This window comes from Triturus cristatus, chromosome 5_2, assembly GCF_964204655.1.
Source record: "Triturus cristatus chromosome 5_2, aTriCri1.1, whole genome shotgun sequence".
NCBI lineage: Eukaryota > Metazoa > Chordata > Amphibia > Caudata > Salamandridae > Triturus > Triturus cristatus.
Window position 1 is genome coordinate 511335741 of NC_140588.1, and position 19710 is coordinate 511355450.

Below are 19710 nucleotides of genomic sequence, written 5' to 3' on the forward strand. Positions count from 1 at the left end.
ACGAAACTTGAGGGGGCCCCCCTGAAGGGTGCGTGGAGGGGCCCCCTCCGGACTCAATCTGGAGCTCTCCAGCAGAAGTGTGGTGCTGAGGGGGCCCCCTGGAGGTTGGGGGGCCTATGTTACGCCCCTGCTACCTGCCTGCCACTGCAGACTGGAAAGAGATTTGTCTCACTGCAAGTTCAACTTTACCAGTACAACTAATGGCAAAGCCACCAGTATGTGCAAGTCTACTCCAAGGAAGACCTATAGAGCCCTAGGGCCGGGAGCTTTATATTGTTAAGCAAGACACATAGGTTTATATATGGCTTAGCTGCAAAACCTCTAAAAGTTGTCGTTTTGCTGAAGAAAGTTAGTAGCCCCATTGGCTAACACAGGGTTACCTGCTGGCATCCCAGCCTGGTTAACTTCTGAATGGGACTACTGCTGGAACCAGCACCTTCTGGTTGGCTGAAGGGGTACCCCCAGCCAAGCAGAATCCACCGCTCCTGTCAAGGGCAGGTTATTACACAAACTGTACTACCCACGCTCACCCTCGGGTAGCTTGGCACTGAGCAGTCAGGATTATTACAGAGGCAATGTGTAAAGCAAAGGCATAGCACGCCACCACAGTAAATACACGGCACATCACAAAAGAGAGACATCACACCAAATATTGTTTTTAGTCAGCACACACATTAATTATTGCAACATGAATATCATGTATTTATGGGCATAAATCACACTTGCCAATATTATTAGCAGTACTAGGCCCAATCGTGTTGATATGATTTCAATATATGCACACATGAGAAAAAGTTGTATTCTAAACCCCACACAGCACCCGTATCTGGTGCAACACGTTGTCAGTCTCAACCCCACCCCTACAATCCTATTACTACAATATCACACAGTTTAAGGGTGCACCTTAGGCTACAACGGCATCAGTAATATGTACATACAAAGAATGATAACACTTTTTAGCAGCACCGCAGGCCGGGGCCACCCGGGTAAAACCAGTGTAAACTGTATGTACTTTTGGCAGGAAATCAACATATAAACCATCACCTCCGTTTAGTATCGTTAATCACAAGTGGTCCACAGACTGTCACTCCCACACACTCACTCACTCTGCACTGTTACACGATGCAGTAGGTACCAGCCCAGTCTGTACCGGACACTCTCGTACACATACACACCGACACCCTAATGTGGTGCCACTAATACCCGGCATGTCAATGGATAACACACTGAAGACCCCATGGCTCCAAGTCTCCCACCACCCTCCTATTTAAACCCACTGTCCCCGACACCCTGGATGGAAGAATACCAGCCCCTCCCTCCAGGTACTAGGCCACACGCGGTCAAGGTCACACTTAGTCTGGGTCCCTGGAATGCAGGTGGGGATAAGTAGTCTAAATAAACAAGAGGTAGACACAAACAAAGGGGTCTTGGCGACACTCGGGAAGTTCACCAATAGGTTGTAAAGCAGAAGCAAGTTTGGGGCAATAACTGGTTAGAAACAGGGCTCCGCCCAGGCCGTCTGACACAAGCCCAGTTCTGAGAAGCACAAGCGGGTCACTCAGTGTCTTGACCTGCTTCCGAACCTTCTCAGAAGTGTTCCTTTAGCCTAGTCACTTACTGTCCCACCTACCAGGCACCAAGACATCTCTGGGAGGGCCAGGTGGGAAGAGGGCAATTGGTCCACTGTGATGAGGCCTGTGATGGTGAAGGAGGAGAATGAGGCAAATAAGCAAGATGACCCATGACGTATAGAAGAGGCACCAAGGCACAACATTGAGCACCGTACAACAGCAGATAAGAGCACCAGGTGACACAGAGCCCAAGGGATCTCTTAGGCCCAGTTGACATAAAGCAGAGCTATATAATAGCATACAAGTACCTCACACGGAGTATGCATACCCCAACACGGGGAACACCTCTTAGGGCAAACCACAGTCAGAGGAACAGGCACAACAATCTGTGGAACAGTAGGCTACCTGCCAGCTCAAAACGCATAATGCATCCAAAGGATGCAAAATAAAAGGGTAACTACCCTCGACCATGCAAAAAGAAGACCTGAGGCTTACTGCCAGCCTAAAACACATAACGCATCTAAAGGTTGCTAAATGAAAAGGTACCACCCCAGAACAAACACCTGAGGAATACAGGCCTAAGGGGGAGGGCGAAAGCCCGCAAGGAGGCGCTGAACAGCCGATTCGGCGTGAGCATCAAACAACAAAACCCCATCAATTGGCAAATCAACAAGTCGCTCCCGGATATTCTTCGAGAAGATGCTATCCCACAACCAAGCATGGCGCCGCAAGGCAATCGCACCAACCATAGCCCGGCCTAAGGAATCAGAAGTATCCAAGGCTGAGCGGATCGTAAACTCAGCAAGGTCACGGCCATCCTGGAGAAGATGAAGGAGGTCAACACGGGCTCCTTCAGTGGTGGCGGAGAGCAGAGACTCTGCAGAGTCCCACAGGGCAGAGGTAGCCCAAGCCAGGACACACACTGTATTTAGCGACCATAGGGCAGCGCTAGTGGAGGCAAAGATGTTCCGCCCCCATGACTCAAGCCATCTGGACTCCTGGGAAGGAGGAAGCATTAGCCGGGGCAAGGAAGGGAAGGCAGTTTGCAAAACAAACCCCTGCACGTCAGGATGCACAACTAAGCAAACTGGATCATGTGGAGCAGGACGGTGGCGGTGCAAGACAGAACAAGCCACCGGATCACCGGATGCTGGATGAACCCAGGCACCCAAAAGGGCATCATAAAGAGACGCTTCAAAGGGCAGAAGCGGCTCCACATTCCCTGACCCACGGTGAAGGACATCAAGTAGAGGGTCCACAGACAAGGGTGCTGAAGGGGGTTGCATGTTCAAAATGCGAGTGGCCAAGGAGAATACTCTCAGAAAAGTCGCTCCAGCCTCGGTAGCCCTCCGTGGAGGGGACAGCAGATCATCTGTAGATCATCTGCAGTTGAGAACTGTAAGCTAACCCTCCCACAACAATGAAGGTGCGACCAATGCCCAACTGAGGAGAGCCCCATTGATGAATGGGGGTCCTTATGGGGCTCTTGAGGAGGCGAGGAGCCTGCCGGGTCCGGTGGCTCCCGCAAGTAGCAGGGGCATCGAGGACGCCCCAGGGATGGGAGAGGGCCCAAGGGAGGCCTGCAGAGCTGCGGCATAGGCCTCCAACTGGGTCCGAGTTGCCCCCGCACCCAGATAGGGTGGATAGAGGGGGGGCGACCATCGGTGCGCACGTCCAGAATGTTCTGGGAACCACTGCCCCCGACAGCAGATGAAAGTGAGGTCGAGGACATCGGCGACATGCGCCGCGACTTACCAATAAGTGGCGAACGACGGCCCCGGGCCCCAGAAGGCGATCGATGGCGGAACTGGAAAATAGAGGGGCCCGTCAGCGTTGAGGCCGGGGGACAAGACGACTCCGACCGTGACAGCCATGCCGAAAGAAGCTTCATCCGGAGCTCCCGCCACGACTTCGGCTTGAGGTGTTGGCAGGAGTCGCAGTCCGTGGAGTCATGGTGCTCGCCCAGACACCACATACAGATAAGATGTGGGTCCGTCGCAGACATTTGCCGCGAACAGGAAGTACAAGTTTTAAAACCCGAAGGCATCGCACATTGTTTCAGACACAAAGCATCGAAAAAGGGCCTGAAAATAGGCCAGAGGAACCACTTACTCCGGATCCGCGTTGCACGCGGAAAAGAAGGAAACTGACGTCAGCGCGCCGGGAGGGACTTATATGACCTCGCTAAACGTCACGTACGTGGATGACGTCAGGGCGGGGTCATGTGGTGCCGTCCCCCAGTGCACAGAGGTGGTGCTGAAAAAAAAAATCCAGATCCAGTCTGACGCCTGGGGATATTCTAAGTTAAGGAATCTGCGGCTAGATGTCTCTATCTCTATCAGATAGATCAAGCAGGATCAGTCTGGCTCTTCCACTCTGATTGAGAGACAGCCTGATCTCCTCAGTGACCATAATGAGAGCAGTCTCCAAGCTGTGTCCAGAATGAAAACCAAACTGTGTTATGTCTAGGATATTATTGGTGTGAATATATTCCCCCAGTTGTGTATTCAACACTTTTTCAAAAATCTTGGCTGTCGGGGTAAGGCAAGAGATAGACCGACTGCTGCTAGGATCGCTTGAATCAAGCAAAGGTTTTTTTAACAAGAGGTGGGACAAGAGCTTTCTTCTAAGCAGAGGGAAATGAACCTGAATGGCACATCAACTGGAAGATGTCTGCCACTTAAGTCCTGATGATTTCAGCTGCCAAAATGGCAGCAGAGGGAGGACAAGGGTCGCATGGCAAGCCTGATTTAGCAGCTTTGATCAGATTGATGAACTCAGTCATAAATGGAGGAGAGAAAGAGCTAAGTAAGGTACCAGAGTATGTTGGTACAAAATGAGACTCGTCCACCTAGGAGGCAGAATTCATGGAAGCGAAGTTGTTAAAAACATCCTCCACTTTAAGGCGGAAAGCATCGCCACCGATTACAAAAAGATTGGTTGCAGTCATTGAGCAAAGGCACATTAATTGTAGTGAGTTTTTTAACTGAAGAAAACAGTTTCTTAGATGAATTAGCAGCAGCCTCAATCTTCCTGGTAAATTATGATGATTTTGCCATGTGGATCAAGGCCTTGTAGCTTGACAAGCAGGTCTTGTATTTAGCCTTTTCAGTATTGCAGTAGTTCACTCTCCAACGTTTCTGTTGCCTCCTACATCCCTGTTTAAGGGTTTTTGACTCCTCAGAAAACCATGGAGCGGATGTTTGTTTCCTCTTAAACTTAACCTTTTTTGCTGAGCCAAAGCGGTGAAAGCGGAGTTAGCCAATGTGTATAATCCTCAACTGCTGACTCATTGTCAATGGAAGTACCTGGCATAGTATATACTAGCAGTTGAGAAAGCTCATCTGCTTGAATGCTGTGCGAGGCACGAGAGTAGGTCCAAGATGGATTGGCTGTAAGTCCCTGAAGAGATTGTTAAAAAAAGATGTCAAAGAAAACAGCCCTATGGTCAGACCATGGCAGGGGAAGCATACTTATGTTCCCTAGAAAGGAGTAATTTGAAAATATTCCATCAAGGGTGTGCACTGCCCGATGTGTGGGACTTTCCGCCCATTGGGTCAGACCGAGCGAGCACATCATCTGCAGTAAAGCAGCAGGATCAGAATGGGGATCAAGGTGAAAGTTAAAATTACCCAGAACAGTGAAATCAATCAGCAAGCTCTCTTCCTCCAATAAGCAACTAATCTCCCAGGCAAAAATAGAACTTGGGCCAGGTGACCGGTATAACAAGATACTTCTGAAACACTAGGTCGAAGATACTAGCACTGAAAGAGACCGCTTCGTAAAGCAGAGACGAAAGAGAAATACAGCGCACCACAAGCTTGGATCTAAACAAGATTGCAATACCATCTCCACGTTTTCCCACACAGTCCAATCTAAGCAAATTGTAGCTGGAATATTATATCAAGAAAATCAGGATTAGAAATGGAGTCAGCCCAGGTCTCTGTGATAAAGATCAGCACGGGACTATGAGTTTCACAGAAAAGGGAAAATTTGTCTCTATGGTTAATAGTAGACTTAGCATTAATGAGTGCACAAGGCACGTGGGTGTTACTTTTGTGTATGATAACCTCAGAAATGGATAAGCTGGGCGACTTGTTAAAATTGGGACATGTTGGCAAACAGCATGCAGACACTAACCCGCTAAAATGAGCCCACAACCAGGGCAGCATGTATTTGAAACCGAAGGGTATATCAAACGGCCAATTTAAATGCAGACAGAGGGCTCACCTGAGCGCCTGCAAGCCAGTAATGCCTCGCATGAGTGAGTTAAAAATGGTGAAGCCACTGACCCAAAACTGGCACTGTGCATGGTCCTTGCGCAGACGGGTGTGCCTTAGATGCGCCTTCAGGGGTCCTGCGGTGCGCACGCTCTATTTAAAAAAATAAAAAACTAGGGTCCCGCAACCCCCGATTCCTGTCCCAGGCTTCCATGGAGACCTATTGGTAACCAAAGTTAAACTAAAATAAAAGTTGGGACAAGTGAACACATAAAATTAAAAACAGGGTGTCACCAATATGAATTATTGTCCGTATATTTTTCCTTTGCTGGCAAATCTTGACTGATACCCTGTTAGACATTAATCAAGCTCATATCAGTTTAGTAGGTGCATAGATTACAACTGGGTATTTGTCCAGATATTCTGGTTAAGTTGTTTGAGGGATCTGTGCCAAGCAGAAAACATTCACTCAGAGTCTAAACTCTTTTACGAGATAATAATTTTCTGAAAACTTGTGGAGAAAGTGGGTTGTGCCTTTGCAGTCCAAGCAACTAAACTCTGCAACTCATCCCCTCCTTAACCACCAAGAGAATAATCAAAACTGAAAACCTGTTTAAATATGTTCTTTAGGCCCATAATTTAGTGTCTTCTATTTTTTAATACAGATCATTATAAACTAATGTGGCAACCCAAGGTAAGCCACAGGACCTGGGTAGCATAAAATACAAGCAACAGTATGGTCCTACAATTATTTAAAAGGGAAAAATACGATAGTAAATCAGGTATTGCAATAATGGTGAGAGAGAGAAAAAAGGAAAATAACACACATGTGATTTTCAACAATTAATTACATTTATATTTTTCAGAAACTTTATAATAATATATACATATATTAAGAAGTTTGCATCATGGTTGCTCCAAAGAGTGCATAGAAAAGTGTTATAGAAGTGCTCATGTGCAAAGTGATAAGGAAAAGAAGAAGAACGGTTTGCCCAAAATACTTTTGCACAATTTACAGCATTGGCTCTAGCACCTTAAGTCAGCCAATGTAAATATACCTGTTTGAAAGACCAGTCATCTGCTCAAAGCCAATTATCTACAGTTAAGAACTGGTGGTAACTGAATCCTAATGCACTGTTCTTAAGGATCTATGTATTCATTCCAGGCTTGAAAATCAATGTCGACGTTTCAACTCGACTGATTCATGAGGTGGATTTAACCCTTGCCTGTGGATCTTCATCAGGACAATATTTAAGAAAAGAAAGGGCAACCTATAGTAGGGCAGTAAGTAATGGTGTCCAACTCAGATACACCCGTGAGGGGGCTCAAGCCTCCTAATCTAAAAATGTTTGATGTGATTCAATTATCCTCTCAACAACCAGCTAACAAGTATGAATCAGCTGGGGCACATAAGATACATGTAGGATTTTCAAAAATGATTAATCAGGACTCATCGCTTATAGCCAAATGAATTGAAACTGCGCCCACAAAAACAAATGAATCATAATGGATTCTCTCTGGGTCATCCGACCCCAACTTTCAATCCAAATTTCAATCTGTCGGATGAACCAGAGAGAATCCATTAAGATTCATTTGTTTTTCTGGGAGCAGTTTCAATTAATTTGGCTATAAGTGATTAGGCCTGATTAGTTTAGCTTGATCATCTTTGAAATTGGTGGTAAATGCGACTGTTTTGCAACCAAATTTGCTATTGCAAAACAATCTTACATCCCCCTGCGACTCGTTATTAGGAAGGGACGCCCTTGGCACACCCCTTCCTAATAGTGACTTGCAAAACCTATTTTGCGAGTCGGTAACCGATTATCGACTAGCAAAATAGGTTTAGTACTTGCTACGACCCTTTATAGCTGTTGCAAACAGGCCGATTTCTCATTTGCGACCGCTAAAAACAGTTGTACATCTGGCCCCTGTTCCATAATGAGGTATTATCAATTGCTTTTCAGCCCTTTCAATTATTGAACTATTGTGCAATGTTGGTAATTTGAAACAAATGCTGTGTTTTATCATCAATATTTCTTTACTAACATCCTGTGTGTTTCAGTATGTCACCCTGCATATATGTCGATGGGTCATCTTGCCTGGCACTTTATTTCACAAGCTTTTCGCTGAAGGATTGAATATGCTACTTACCAGTATGCATCTGTTCTTGGCATGTAGGGCTGCTGACATTCATATCTGTGCATAGATCGCCGCCTAGTGTTGGGTCCGGATGTTTGCACGTTGTTGTCCTGGAAGAGTCTTCGAAGTATCCTTGGATAGGTGACTCCTCCCCTGGACTACAGTGCGCATGGGCATCCTCTCCATCCTCAGATTGTTTTTCGCCATTGTGGCAGTGATGGAGTAGATACAGAAAGTGATGACCATGCTTGCATTAATTCTGAGAGCTGCAGCTGCTACAGGCGCCGGGGAGGAGGGAGGGCGATATGAATGTCAGCAGCCCTACATGCCAAGAACAGATGCATACTGGTAAGTAGCATATTCAGTTCGAGGCATGTGGGCTGCTGAATTCATATCTGTGCATAGAATACATAGCAGTGCCCTCTATTGGCGGCGGCTACCCGTGCCAGCTGCAGCGGTCTGAAAAAGTGTTTTGAGAACAGCCTGTCCTACAGCTGCCTGCTGTTTTGACTGCACATCTACGCAATAGTGTTTTGTAAATGTGTGTGTAGTGGACCATGTGGCTGCTCTGCATATATCATGCAGGGGAATATTTCCTAGAAAAGCCATGGAAGCCCCCAACTTGCGTGTTGAGTGGGCTCGTGGTGGAATAGTTAATGTGCGTTTTGCCTTTTGATAACAGATTTGAATACACTTAACTATCCATCTGGCTATCCCTGCTTTGGAGATGGCGTTACCTTTGTGGTGTGGGGCAAAGGCAACGAACAGTTGTTTTGTCTTCCTGAAGGGTTTAGTCCTGTCGATGTAGTACATGAGGGCCCTCCGTACATCTAGTGTATGTAGTGCCCTTTCTGCAACAGTTTGTGGGTTTTGGAAGAAAACTGGCAGTTCAATAGTCTGATTCATGTGGAACTGCGATATTACTTTGGGCATGAATTTGGGGTTGGTACGTAGTACGACCCTGTTGGCGTGAACCTGTATAAATGGCTCTTGAACGGTTAGTGCCTGGAGTTCACTAACTCTTCTTAGGGAAGTGATCGCTACAAGGAAGGCCACTTTCCAGGTAAGGAATTGAATCTCGCATGAGTGTAGAGGTTCAAAGGGTGGACCCATCAAGCGTGTGAGGACCAAGTTGAGGTTCCACATTGGAGCCGGTGGGTGGCTTGGTGGAATGACTCGTTTGAGTCCTTCCAAGAATGCTTTGATGGCAGGCACTCTGAATAGAGAGAGGTGCTGCCTGGTTTGCAGATAGGCTGAGATTGCGGTCAAATGGACATGTATAGAGGTGTACGCCAGATTGCATCGATATAGGTGTAAGAGGTAACAGATGATGTTTTGGATGGATGCGTCCAGCGGGTTGATGTCATTATTACCGCAATAAATGACGAACCTTTTCCATTTGGCTGCATAGCAAGCTCTGGTAGTGGGTCTCCTGGCCTCCTTGATGATGTCCATACAGTCAGGTGGCAGGTTGAGATAGCCAAACTCTAGGACTTCAGGAGCCAGATCGCCAGGTTCAGCTGTTGCGGATCTGGGTGCTGAACCTCTCCATGGTTCTGCGTCAAGTGCGCGGGTTTGATCCGCAGCCTTTGATGCGGCACCACGGAAAGTTCGAGGAAGGTGGTGTACCACGGCTGGCGTGCCCACGTGGGAGCAACTAGGACGAGTGTCAGGGAGTGTTGTCGGAGTTTGCGGGCCACTAGCGGTATCAATGGCGCTGGGGGAAAAGCGTACGCAAATCTGCCGGACCAGTTCATCCATATCGCATTGCCCTGCGACTGCGGATGTGGGAATCTGGCGGCGAAGCTTTGGCATTTTGCGTTTTCGCTTGTCGCGAATAGGTCTATCTCCGGATGACCCCACTGCTGGAAGTACGGTTGGAGTACTGATGGGTGTAACTCCCACTCGTGCATCTGGTGGCTGTGTCTGCTGAGCAGATCCGCCATCTGGTTGTCCTTGCCAGGGAGGTGTTCCGCCATGAGGAACATGTTCCTTTGAATGGCCCACTTCCACATGCTCTGAGCCAGATGAGACAACTGTGGAGAGTGTGTTCCTCCATGTTTCTGTATGTAGTACATTGCGGTCATGTTGTCCGTCCGGATCAACACGACCTTGTTGCATAGATGTACTTTGAATGCCTTCATGGCTAGGAAGATTGCCATCAGTTCCAGAAGGTTGATGTGCAACTTCTTTTGTTGTGTTGTCCATAGTCCCTGCACTGTGTAGTGGAGTACATGAGCTCCCCATCCCTGGAGAGACGCGTCCGCTGTCAGTACTATCTGTGGGACAGGCTCTTGGAATGGTCGGCCCTTGCAAAGGTTTTGTGGATTCCACCAATGCAGAGAGTTGTATGCCCGACCGCTCACCAACACTAGGTCCTTTAACTGTCCTTGAGCCTGATTCCACTGACGTGCTAGGCACTCCTGAAGTGGGCGCATATGTAATCTCGCGTGCGGGACTATGAAGATGCAGGAGGCCATCATGCCTATCAACTGCATAAACACTCGCGCTGGAAGTGAGTGATTGGGTTTGAACTTGGAGATCAGCAGTTGTATGCTGTTGATCCTCACTAAATTTGGCTGAGCTGTGGCCGCCAGAGTGTCTATAGTCGCACCTAGGTACTGTTGTACGTGTGCGGGCTGGAGATGGGACTTTGGATAATTTAGTGAGAATCCCAGACTGTGAAGAAGGTAAATGGTGCGGGACATGTGGCTTGCACATTGCTGGGCTGACTTCGCTTGAACGAGCCAGTCGTCTAGGTAGGGGTAGACGTGTATATGCTGCCTCCGTAGATGTGCCGCCACCGTAGCTAGGCACTTCGTGAAAACCCTGGGCGCTGTTGTCACGCCGAAGGGAAGGACTTTGAACTGATAGTGCTGCCCCTGAACAGTGAACCTGAGGTATTTTTTGTGCGAGGGGTGGATGGGTATGTGAAAGTACGCATCCTTGAGGTCCAGTGTGGCTAGGAAGTCTCCCCGCTTGAGAAGCGGAAGGACTTGCTGTAGAGTGAGCATGTGAAAGTGCTCTGAAAGAATGTACTAGTTCAGGGGTCTCAGGTCTAATATAGGTCTGAGCGACCCGTCCTTTTTTGGAATTAAGAAGTAGAGGGAGTACACTCCCGTACCCTGCTCGTGGATGGGTACGACCTCTATAGCGCCTTTTAGAAGCATACTTTGCACCTCTTGCTGTAAGAGCGTTAAGTGCTCTGAGGACATAGGACGGCTTCTTGGTGGTATTGTGGGTGGAGTGGAGGTTAACTCCAGACAGTAACCGTATTTTACAATATCTTTGACCCACCTGTCCGTGGTGATGGAGTTCCACGTGGACAGGAACCTTTGTAGCCTTCCCCCGACAGGTGTTATGTGGTCGGGAGGAAGGGAGAGGGCGTCACTGCTTGTTCTTGGGGGAGGACCTGGTGTTGCTGTAGCCACGTCCTCTGCCCTTTGTACTGGAGCCACGATATCCACCTCGGGTGTTTTTATCGTAGGTGGTCTGTGTATTGCCTTTGTTATATGTTTGTTGTGACCCCTGTCCTCTACCTGCTCCCTTGTTTCCGGGGCGACGAAAGGAGCCGCTCCGAAAGGACTGAGTTTGTAGGGCGCCCATGGACTTTGCAGTGTCTGTGTCCTTCTTTATCTTTTCGAGGGTGGTGTCAACCTCTGGCCCGAATAAATAGTCAGGGTTGACGGGCTGGTTCAGTATATTGTTTTGTACCTCAGGATTGAATCCTGAGATCCGTAGCCAGGCATGTCGTCGCAGCATGACGCTTGTGTTTATGGCTCTGGCAGCCGTGTCTGCAGCATCTAGTGCACATTTGATGGAAGCGTTCGTGAGTAGCTGTCCTTCCCTGATGAGCATTTCTGCGCCTTCTTTGAACTGGTCAGGGAGATGTTGGAATATTTGCTCCAGTGTGTCATAGTGCGCTCTATCATAGCGAGCAAGGAGCGCTTGAGTGTTGGCTATGCGCCATATGTTGGCAGCTTGGGCGGCAACTCGCTTGCCAGAGGTCTCTAACACTTTGGACTCTTTGTCCGGGGGAGGAGCGTCACCTGTCGTTTGCGAGTGTGCCCTCTTGCGTGCATTCGCTACGACGATGGAGTCGAGTGGTAATTGGCCTCTGATGTAAGTAGGATCCCCAGGTGCTGATCTGTATTTCTTATCAATCCTGGGGTTTATCACTCGTGCCCTGGTGGGTTCCTTGAAAATGTCCTTAGCTGGTTTGAGGACCCCCTTCAACATTGGCAGAGTCTTTACATGTCTTTCTGAGGATGCAAAGGTGTCCATTAGAAAGTCATCTTCGATGGTATCAGAGTGAAGCTGTACCCCATGGTTATTTGCAGCACGTTCAATAAGAGCGTTGAACGCCGCAGTATCCTCCGTAGGAGATGTTTTTGCCCCATAGAGTTGTTGGTCCTGTGCATCGAGAGGTGCACTGGGGTCTGCAGGGTCGCCCCAAGTTTGATCAGGGTCCTGCTGGTCATCAGGGTCTGTGTCTACATGGTAGGGGACTTGGTCATCCATGTAGTCCTCCAATGCATCCGTGTCGGAGCGTGTGGGGGAGAACCGGTGTGGATCCTGGTAGGATGAATGGAAGGGTTCATAAAGGAGAGGTTCTGATTCTACAGGCAACTTCCTTTTTAGTGGGATCCTGAAAGGGTCCAGTGGCGGCTCAGAAGTTATCCTTCGGTCGTGGAGAATCATCCTGCCAGTGTCGGCGTCGATGACGCGTGCCGGAGACGTCTCAGCAGGTGTGACCGTAGTTTGGGTGACCCGTGTCCTGAGTTGGAACATTTTTGGGATTGTCGACGGAGGCAAGCCGAAGGTAATGTTGGCCGGCACCGAAGAGGCTGCTGGAGCTCCGATCGAACCGGAACCCGACGTGTCCTGGAGGACAGCCGTGGTTTTGCTGCCTTGCGTCGCACCAGGTCGTACTTGGGGCGCCTTTGAGGCTTTGGCACCGGCCAGGGTCGTAGAGGCGGCCGTGGATTTTTTCGGCGCCGGCGGTTCTTCGAGTCGAGGTGCAGAGATCACCGTCGAAGTCTTCGATACGTGAGGCTTAGGTGTCGTCGAGGGAGCGATGCGAGACGCAGCAGGCGTTACGGCCCTCGGTGTCGTTGGTGCCGGTAGCCGAGCAGGTTTGTCGGTGCCGATGGCCTTTTTCCGTTTGTCGACTCCAACGTCGCCCGCTTCAAGTTCGGCACCGAAGTCTCTCTTGGTGCGGTCGGTGCCGACGCGTTGCGCTGGCGTCGAAGGCGTGGAAGGCCTCGATCCGACCAGCGCCACTTTCAGTTTCGGTTTCGGTGGAACCGGAGCAGCTTTCGGTTTCGGTTTTGCGGTAGGGAAACCAGCTTGTTTATGCAGTAATGGCTGCCGCTGAACGTCCGAGGCCGGGCCCGAGGGCGGGGCCGAAGAACTGCGGGATGGGTCTCGGGTAAGGCCCGAAGGCGATCCCTCGACCGGAGCCATAGGCTGTGGCACTGGTGTTTCTTCGGTTTGAACAGGTAGGCCTTGTTCATCATTGGAGCTACTCCCTTCGGCCCCTAAGGCCTCCTCGTCGTCTCCTACCTCGGTGTCGTCTTCACCTCTGTGGAAGAGTGACTCGTCTACCTCGTCCGATCCGGGGTCATGTTCGGAAACGGGACTGGAGGGCAAGACTTCTAATTCCTCGACGTCTTCGGCCTCGTTGAAGATGTCTGTTGGGGCCGGTGCCGCGTGCTGCGCCTCGAGTCTCGCCGCTCGTCGATTCCGTAGAGTCTTCTTAGAACAGAACCGGGCACAGGCCATGCATGTCGATTCGTCATGGTCCGGCGAAAGGCATTTGTTGCACACCGGATGGACGTCGATGTGTGGGTACTTCGCATTGCATACCGGACACCTTTTGAATGGCGTCCTCGATTCCATCGTCGAAGTAGTCGATGGACAGGTAAATGCGAAAAAAGTCGGTGCCGAAAGTTAGTAAACTAACAGAATTGTATCGAAACCCGATCGATAAACAGTACCGACGCAAACTAAAGGCCTTTTGGCCTCGACAAAATATTTTCCTAACTTGAGCTAAGATAGCACATCCGAACCCAATGGCGGAAAAAAACAATCTGAGGATGGAGAGGATGCCCATGCGCACTGTAGTCCAGGGGAGGAGTTACCTATCCAAGGATACTTCGAAGACTCTTCCAGGACAACAACGTGCAAACATCCGGACCCAACACTAGGCGGCGATCTATGCACAGATATGAATTCAGCAGCCCACATGCCTCGAACACTTAAGTTAAAACCACTGTACAGCTGGTTCTCATCACATCTTTCCTACTTAAAACCACTCTGTGTAGGTCCTGGAGAAATCATTACATTTTGTATAAGCCAGAAGATTTAAACTAAACACATCTTTTAAAGTAACCCGGGGCTGAATTTTAGAGCATTCTGTCATGAGTGTGGAACACATCAGCCCTTTCTATAGAAATAATGCAAATACTATGGGCTTCACTGTAAAGTTATGAAAGTGTACTGAGACATGTGTTAGCTATTATAAACGAGATCGTATCATGTGCATGAGAACAGTTGTCATGGAAACTAAAAATACACTTTCTAAAAGCCTGCAGAGCATGTTTGTTTCTTCGGGGGAATTACACAAAAGAAAGTGCAGTTTATACACAGTACACATGCCGGACGTGTGTGACTGTCCGTTAGCAATCACAGTAATCAATTTACACTTCTAAATCCATTTTGCAAGACTTGATATTACAGTAATTTTGTGAATGTTACATGGGAGTGAGCTGTGATGGGCAGGGAGCGGGGATTCCAGGGTGGAGATCTTCTGGAAAGTTTTAGCACACTCAAAAAAACTCATGAGCTGTGGTTATTCACACACTTTTCCTTGGTTCCTTCCCCTTTTGAAAGAGGTCAGAGAATTACTTAAGTGGAGGACAGGAGTACTTTACTTTCCAACGTGGAATGGGAAAGGAAAATCCCAAAAATTGGTGGGGGTATATGGAACAGGGTTTCTCCAAACGGGAAATATAATTCACCATGAAGTAAAAAGACAACAATGTTACGCATAAGCAAATGTGAGATCAGCAAGAATCTACATGTGTATTTATACAGTTTGTACAGTTGCGCGTGTGCAAATGCTTATGACTGAGAGTACTTCTGGTAAGATGGAACTAATGCAGCGTCTAGTAGTACCTGCAATCCTTTGAAAATTCTAAACATCATATATTTACACACAAATGCAGGAGTAAAACTACAGGTGTAAGTTTTGAACTTTTTGTGAATTGGGCACAGAGTGACGGAGAGGGAGAAAGAGAATAACAGACAGAGATGAAGACATGGACAGAATACATAATGGCACAAGTATATATTTAATCAGTGCGGCAGGGGCAATGGGGCCAGGAGTTTAAGGAGTAAACTATATCCCGGTTGTGGCAATTGTTTTACTATCAAGCCGCGTGGGGGGAGTCCCTTGTAGTAACATGTAAACTATGTATTATGCTTCTTTTGAACCATTGAGAAAATAATTTGTAAATGTTACAGTAAACAACCTTGTGTCATTAAAGAACATAACCCATGGTCTCCTGATACGTATCTTTTATATTACATTTTTAATTTATAAATGTATTTTACAATAAGTTAAGAATTTTACTTTAAGACTTTAAGACACCTGAACATATTGCATTTTTACAGTGATTTGGCTTGCAAAAGATAGGGTTCTGGGTTTTGGTTTGAGGGAACATAAGCGTAAATGAGCCTAAGAACCTTCTCCTCTTTTAAAAACTCCATTTACAAAACATTTTCTGACTATTTGCTTTGTTTGATGATTTATTTTCTATCATCCTTCTGTGTTGCTTTTCTTTGAGAAATGGATTCTCATCTGATGAGAGGTGTGCAGCTCAGTATTTTTCTCAAAACTATCATGCATTTCTAGTTAAAAACACAAAAAAATATACAACGGTACAAAGTTCTAAGTGAATGAGACTTCACAAAAATATTGCATCATCTCCATTTTCAGCATTTTGTATGCAAGTGTGATTTTGTGCACCTTTCCCTTGAAAGTGCTGAATTAGCTTTGAGGAAAAGATATGCAAAGCATGCACTTGTGTATAATGCATTGACGTCCAGATGAGATCTACTGATAGGAGATGAAAATGAGAGAGAGAAAAGAAAAGTAATTTTGTTTTGGGGCAAGCTATATTGGAAAGTTTTATTTTCTAAGAGAATTGAAGGAAGATATGATTTTACATGCAGGGAAAAGCTATGCTTGTGTGTATTGGAAGGGAAAGTAAGCAACTGCAAAATATGTAATTGGTAATAAACGGATATTAAACAAACTCACCACACAAAACTCCTACCTGCACTAGGGTGACACACAACCCTTAACTGAACTAGGACAGTACACTATCCTTAGTTGTACCAAGGAGACACACGCACCATAACTGCAATAAATTGGCACATAACCTTTAGCTTCATTAGGGTGACACACACCCCTTAACTGCACTACGATACTATACAACCCTTACCTGTACTAGCCTGACACACAACCCTTAGTTGCACTAGAATGACACACAACCCTTAACTGCCCTAGGTTGGCACACATCCTTAACTGGATTAGGGTGACACACAACCCTTAAAAGCATTAATATGACTGATAACACTTAACTGCACTAAGGTGACACCAAAGTCCTAAATGAATTAAGGTGAGACACAACCTTTAATTGCACTAGGATGACACACAACGCTTAGTTGCACATGGGTGACATACAACCTTTAGTTGGACTAGAGTAACACACACAACTCTTAGTTGTGTTGTGGTGAGACACGGCCAATAACTGTACTAGGTGGATACACAGCTCTTACTAATACCCCTTAGCAGTCATTTAAGAGTGCTAAGAGCAGCCAATAGAAGTTATCCCAAGACCCTTACAGAGAAAACGTATCTTGAAGGTCCATTATGAGGATCTAGATCCACCAAGGCTAGCCTCTATTTGGTCAAAGCAGCCATGCTGTTGAAGAAACTTCCAAAGTCTTGCAGATTTGAGTCATGGGGTCTAAGGGCCTTATAGAGTGTTTGGCATGTTATGATGGAGTAACCCGTCTGCTAGAATCGAAATCAGTCATTAAGACCCAGAAAAAGACAATGTATATAGTTTGTCCAATTTTTCCACATTAAAATTAATTATTTCATGAGACGGGATGTAGCCGGAGGGAACTCTGCCATTCTCTCGTGCCAGAGTGCTAAGATATTTGACTGAGAAAGTCGATAGGTCCGAGAATCATCCTGTGCTTCCATGACAGTTTCTCTTAAGTGACCTCTCCAAGCGCCTTTCTGCGATGCGCAAATGTACTACCCCTGAAATGAACATAGACAAAGTCCCTGTGTGGCCACAAACTCATGATCTGCCATAGTTGCTCCCTTCACTTTGAACTCATGAGGCTAAGCTTCCCCAGCAAGAATGGATTTTCTTGCATTTCTCGGTTCCTTTTTCCCACGCAGTGCAATCCCTTCCGTTTATTTTCCATTCATTCCACACATGGTGATTTTGGCACATATGTCCGAGTGCGTTTTTAAGAAAGTTCCTTCTCCGAAACTAATAATTGGTATTTCGCTTGTTTATTAAGAATCTGACAAGAATCACATTCAATAGAAAATGTGATCTTAATTTGTAAAACCCACAAAGCACAATGTGACCATACTCAACTCTACTACAACAACAAAAAATGATCGAAAATAAAAGGGGGTTCTCACGAAGCAAAACAACAACAGAAAAAAAATGTTTTTTTCTAGGCTGTGAGGGCAAAGCAATGCAAGAATCATCCCAGAAAGATGAAATTGCCTTACCTGAAAGGTAAAGTTGACGGGCTGGAAATGACACTCCAGATCTTCCAACAGAACAAAGTTTGATGCATCCACTGACTCACCATAAATAAAGGAGGATGGAGACACGATTCTGAAAGGATGACATGAGTGAGGTCAACACAGCGAACCACTCTGGAAACCAATGAGTCAAGAGAGCCATGTTCTAGATTCAAATCTCACTTCTACAGCCATCCTTCCCCAAACCACACTCTTGAGATACATAGAATAATAAGGAAACTGGTCTCCCTTAGAAATTTCTTGACCACATAAGGTTCCTAGTCAGGGTATGTTTATAAAATGACAGAACTGCAAACTAGTGATAATGGGGTCACTTTTTCCTTATAATGCATGGTATTCTGTACGCAGTTTAAAACATACCCGGTCCTCTGTTGCTCCTTATTCATTTTAAAGGGAATTAGCGTTTCATAATATATGACCCGATTGGATTAGGAAATGGATTTCTAAAGGGCTTATTAGGATCCACAGTGAATTTTCACCTCCCCCACGATATGCTACTCCAGGAGTAGTCGATCATTCTGTGGGTCTATCATTAAACAAGAACAAGTGAATGAGCTTGTTTTTTAGGAATTATGGTCATCTGCTCAATACACAAATATAACCTTTTTGAAGCTGAAATTAACTATATATTTGTAGGCAATCTGAAGACATCTACATTGGAATTTATAATGTCAGCTGCCATTTAACCAGTGAATGACATTTTTAGATCATCATTCAGCGTGCTGCCTTTGCGACATTACTCACTGTAACTTGGATAAATATGTCAATGTACCCATAGTGCCCTTTGAAGAGGGTCAAATTATTATTATCATTTTACAATTTTGTAATTAAGCCAATTTCTGTAGTTAGAGCCTTAATAATCGGGTAAAGAAATACGTATTAAATCAGAACATAGTGTCTAGTAGTAGTGTCTATGTCCTGATTCAAAGCCCATCCGATCCATTCGTTCTAAAGTTTATAGAAGTTACAACAAATAAAAGATGTACCATGGTTAGGCTACCAGACAGGTAAAACACTAATGTTTTCTCCACTGATATTGTATGTATGTTTTCTGCATCAGCATCTTCAACCCAGATATTTACCCAGTCATTGACGTGTCCACTTCATGCATCAGAGGCACAGTCAGTGTGAGAGTGTTGTCAAGCAGAGATTCCGCTCGTTCAAGGTTTCCACTATGAGAAAAAAACAATGCGTTAATTCACTACAGTATATTTGTGCAAACAAAAAAGTATATGCGACCAGCCTTTGGTGCTGAGCATGGTCATCAAACATATCTCAATGTTCCAGATTCGCCACCTACAAATTGTTGAAATGTTCTAAATTCTCTAAGTTCCTAAATAAGAGTGATTCACTAGCTAATGAAGCTAGTAAGGTAGCTCAGTGAGATATACTGTATGCAGTATACATCTGTGTGCTAGATGCATGCCACAGGCCTGTATGAACCATTTCGGCCTCCATCCTTAAGAACTCCCAAAACAAGCATTTTTGAGATTTGTGACAGAAGCACTGATTTTTCACAATGCAACCAGGATTGTAGAGGTGAGCGTTCACTAAAAGCAAGTTGTAGCATTATTATTTAATTGCCAGCACTGTAATGGTTCAATAAAGAGTTCTCATGAAGAAGATAATGGAAGGGAAACATATCTACATATTTGTCAAAGGAAAAGGGCATGTGAATGAAAGAGACACACATATGACCAACAAATAATGTAAACCAGTTAGGCCTGACTGAAAGGGTAATTTAACTATTACAGCATTAGCATCTGGACACAATCAGAAGTACTCAGAAATGATACACTGCCCAATATTACACGAGACAAAGCAATAGCTACAGACTTTCTGTATAAGTCTATCATCTGGACCCCAGATCCCAGAGTCCTCAGGGTACAAGGTGAGGCCTCACGGAAGCCACTTA

At 46.2% G+C, this 19710-nt stretch overlaps 1 protein-coding gene across 1 annotated transcript in view; it reads right to left on the reverse strand.

Annotated features, from left to right (window-relative positions):
* The window catches only part of ITGA9 (integrin subunit alpha 9), a 962089-nt gene that overhangs the window by 201567 nt on the left and 740812 nt on the right, over positions 1 to 19710 (reverse strand). The window contains exons 21-22 of the mRNA XM_085607531.1: positions 18878 to 18967; positions 17760 to 17868 (exon numbers count right to left, since the gene is read on the reverse strand). Coding sequence (XP_085463657.1) covers positions 17760 to 17868; positions 18878 to 18967 — 199 coding nt within the window. The remainder of the gene's footprint in view (positions 1 to 17759; positions 17869 to 18877; positions 18968 to 19710) is intronic.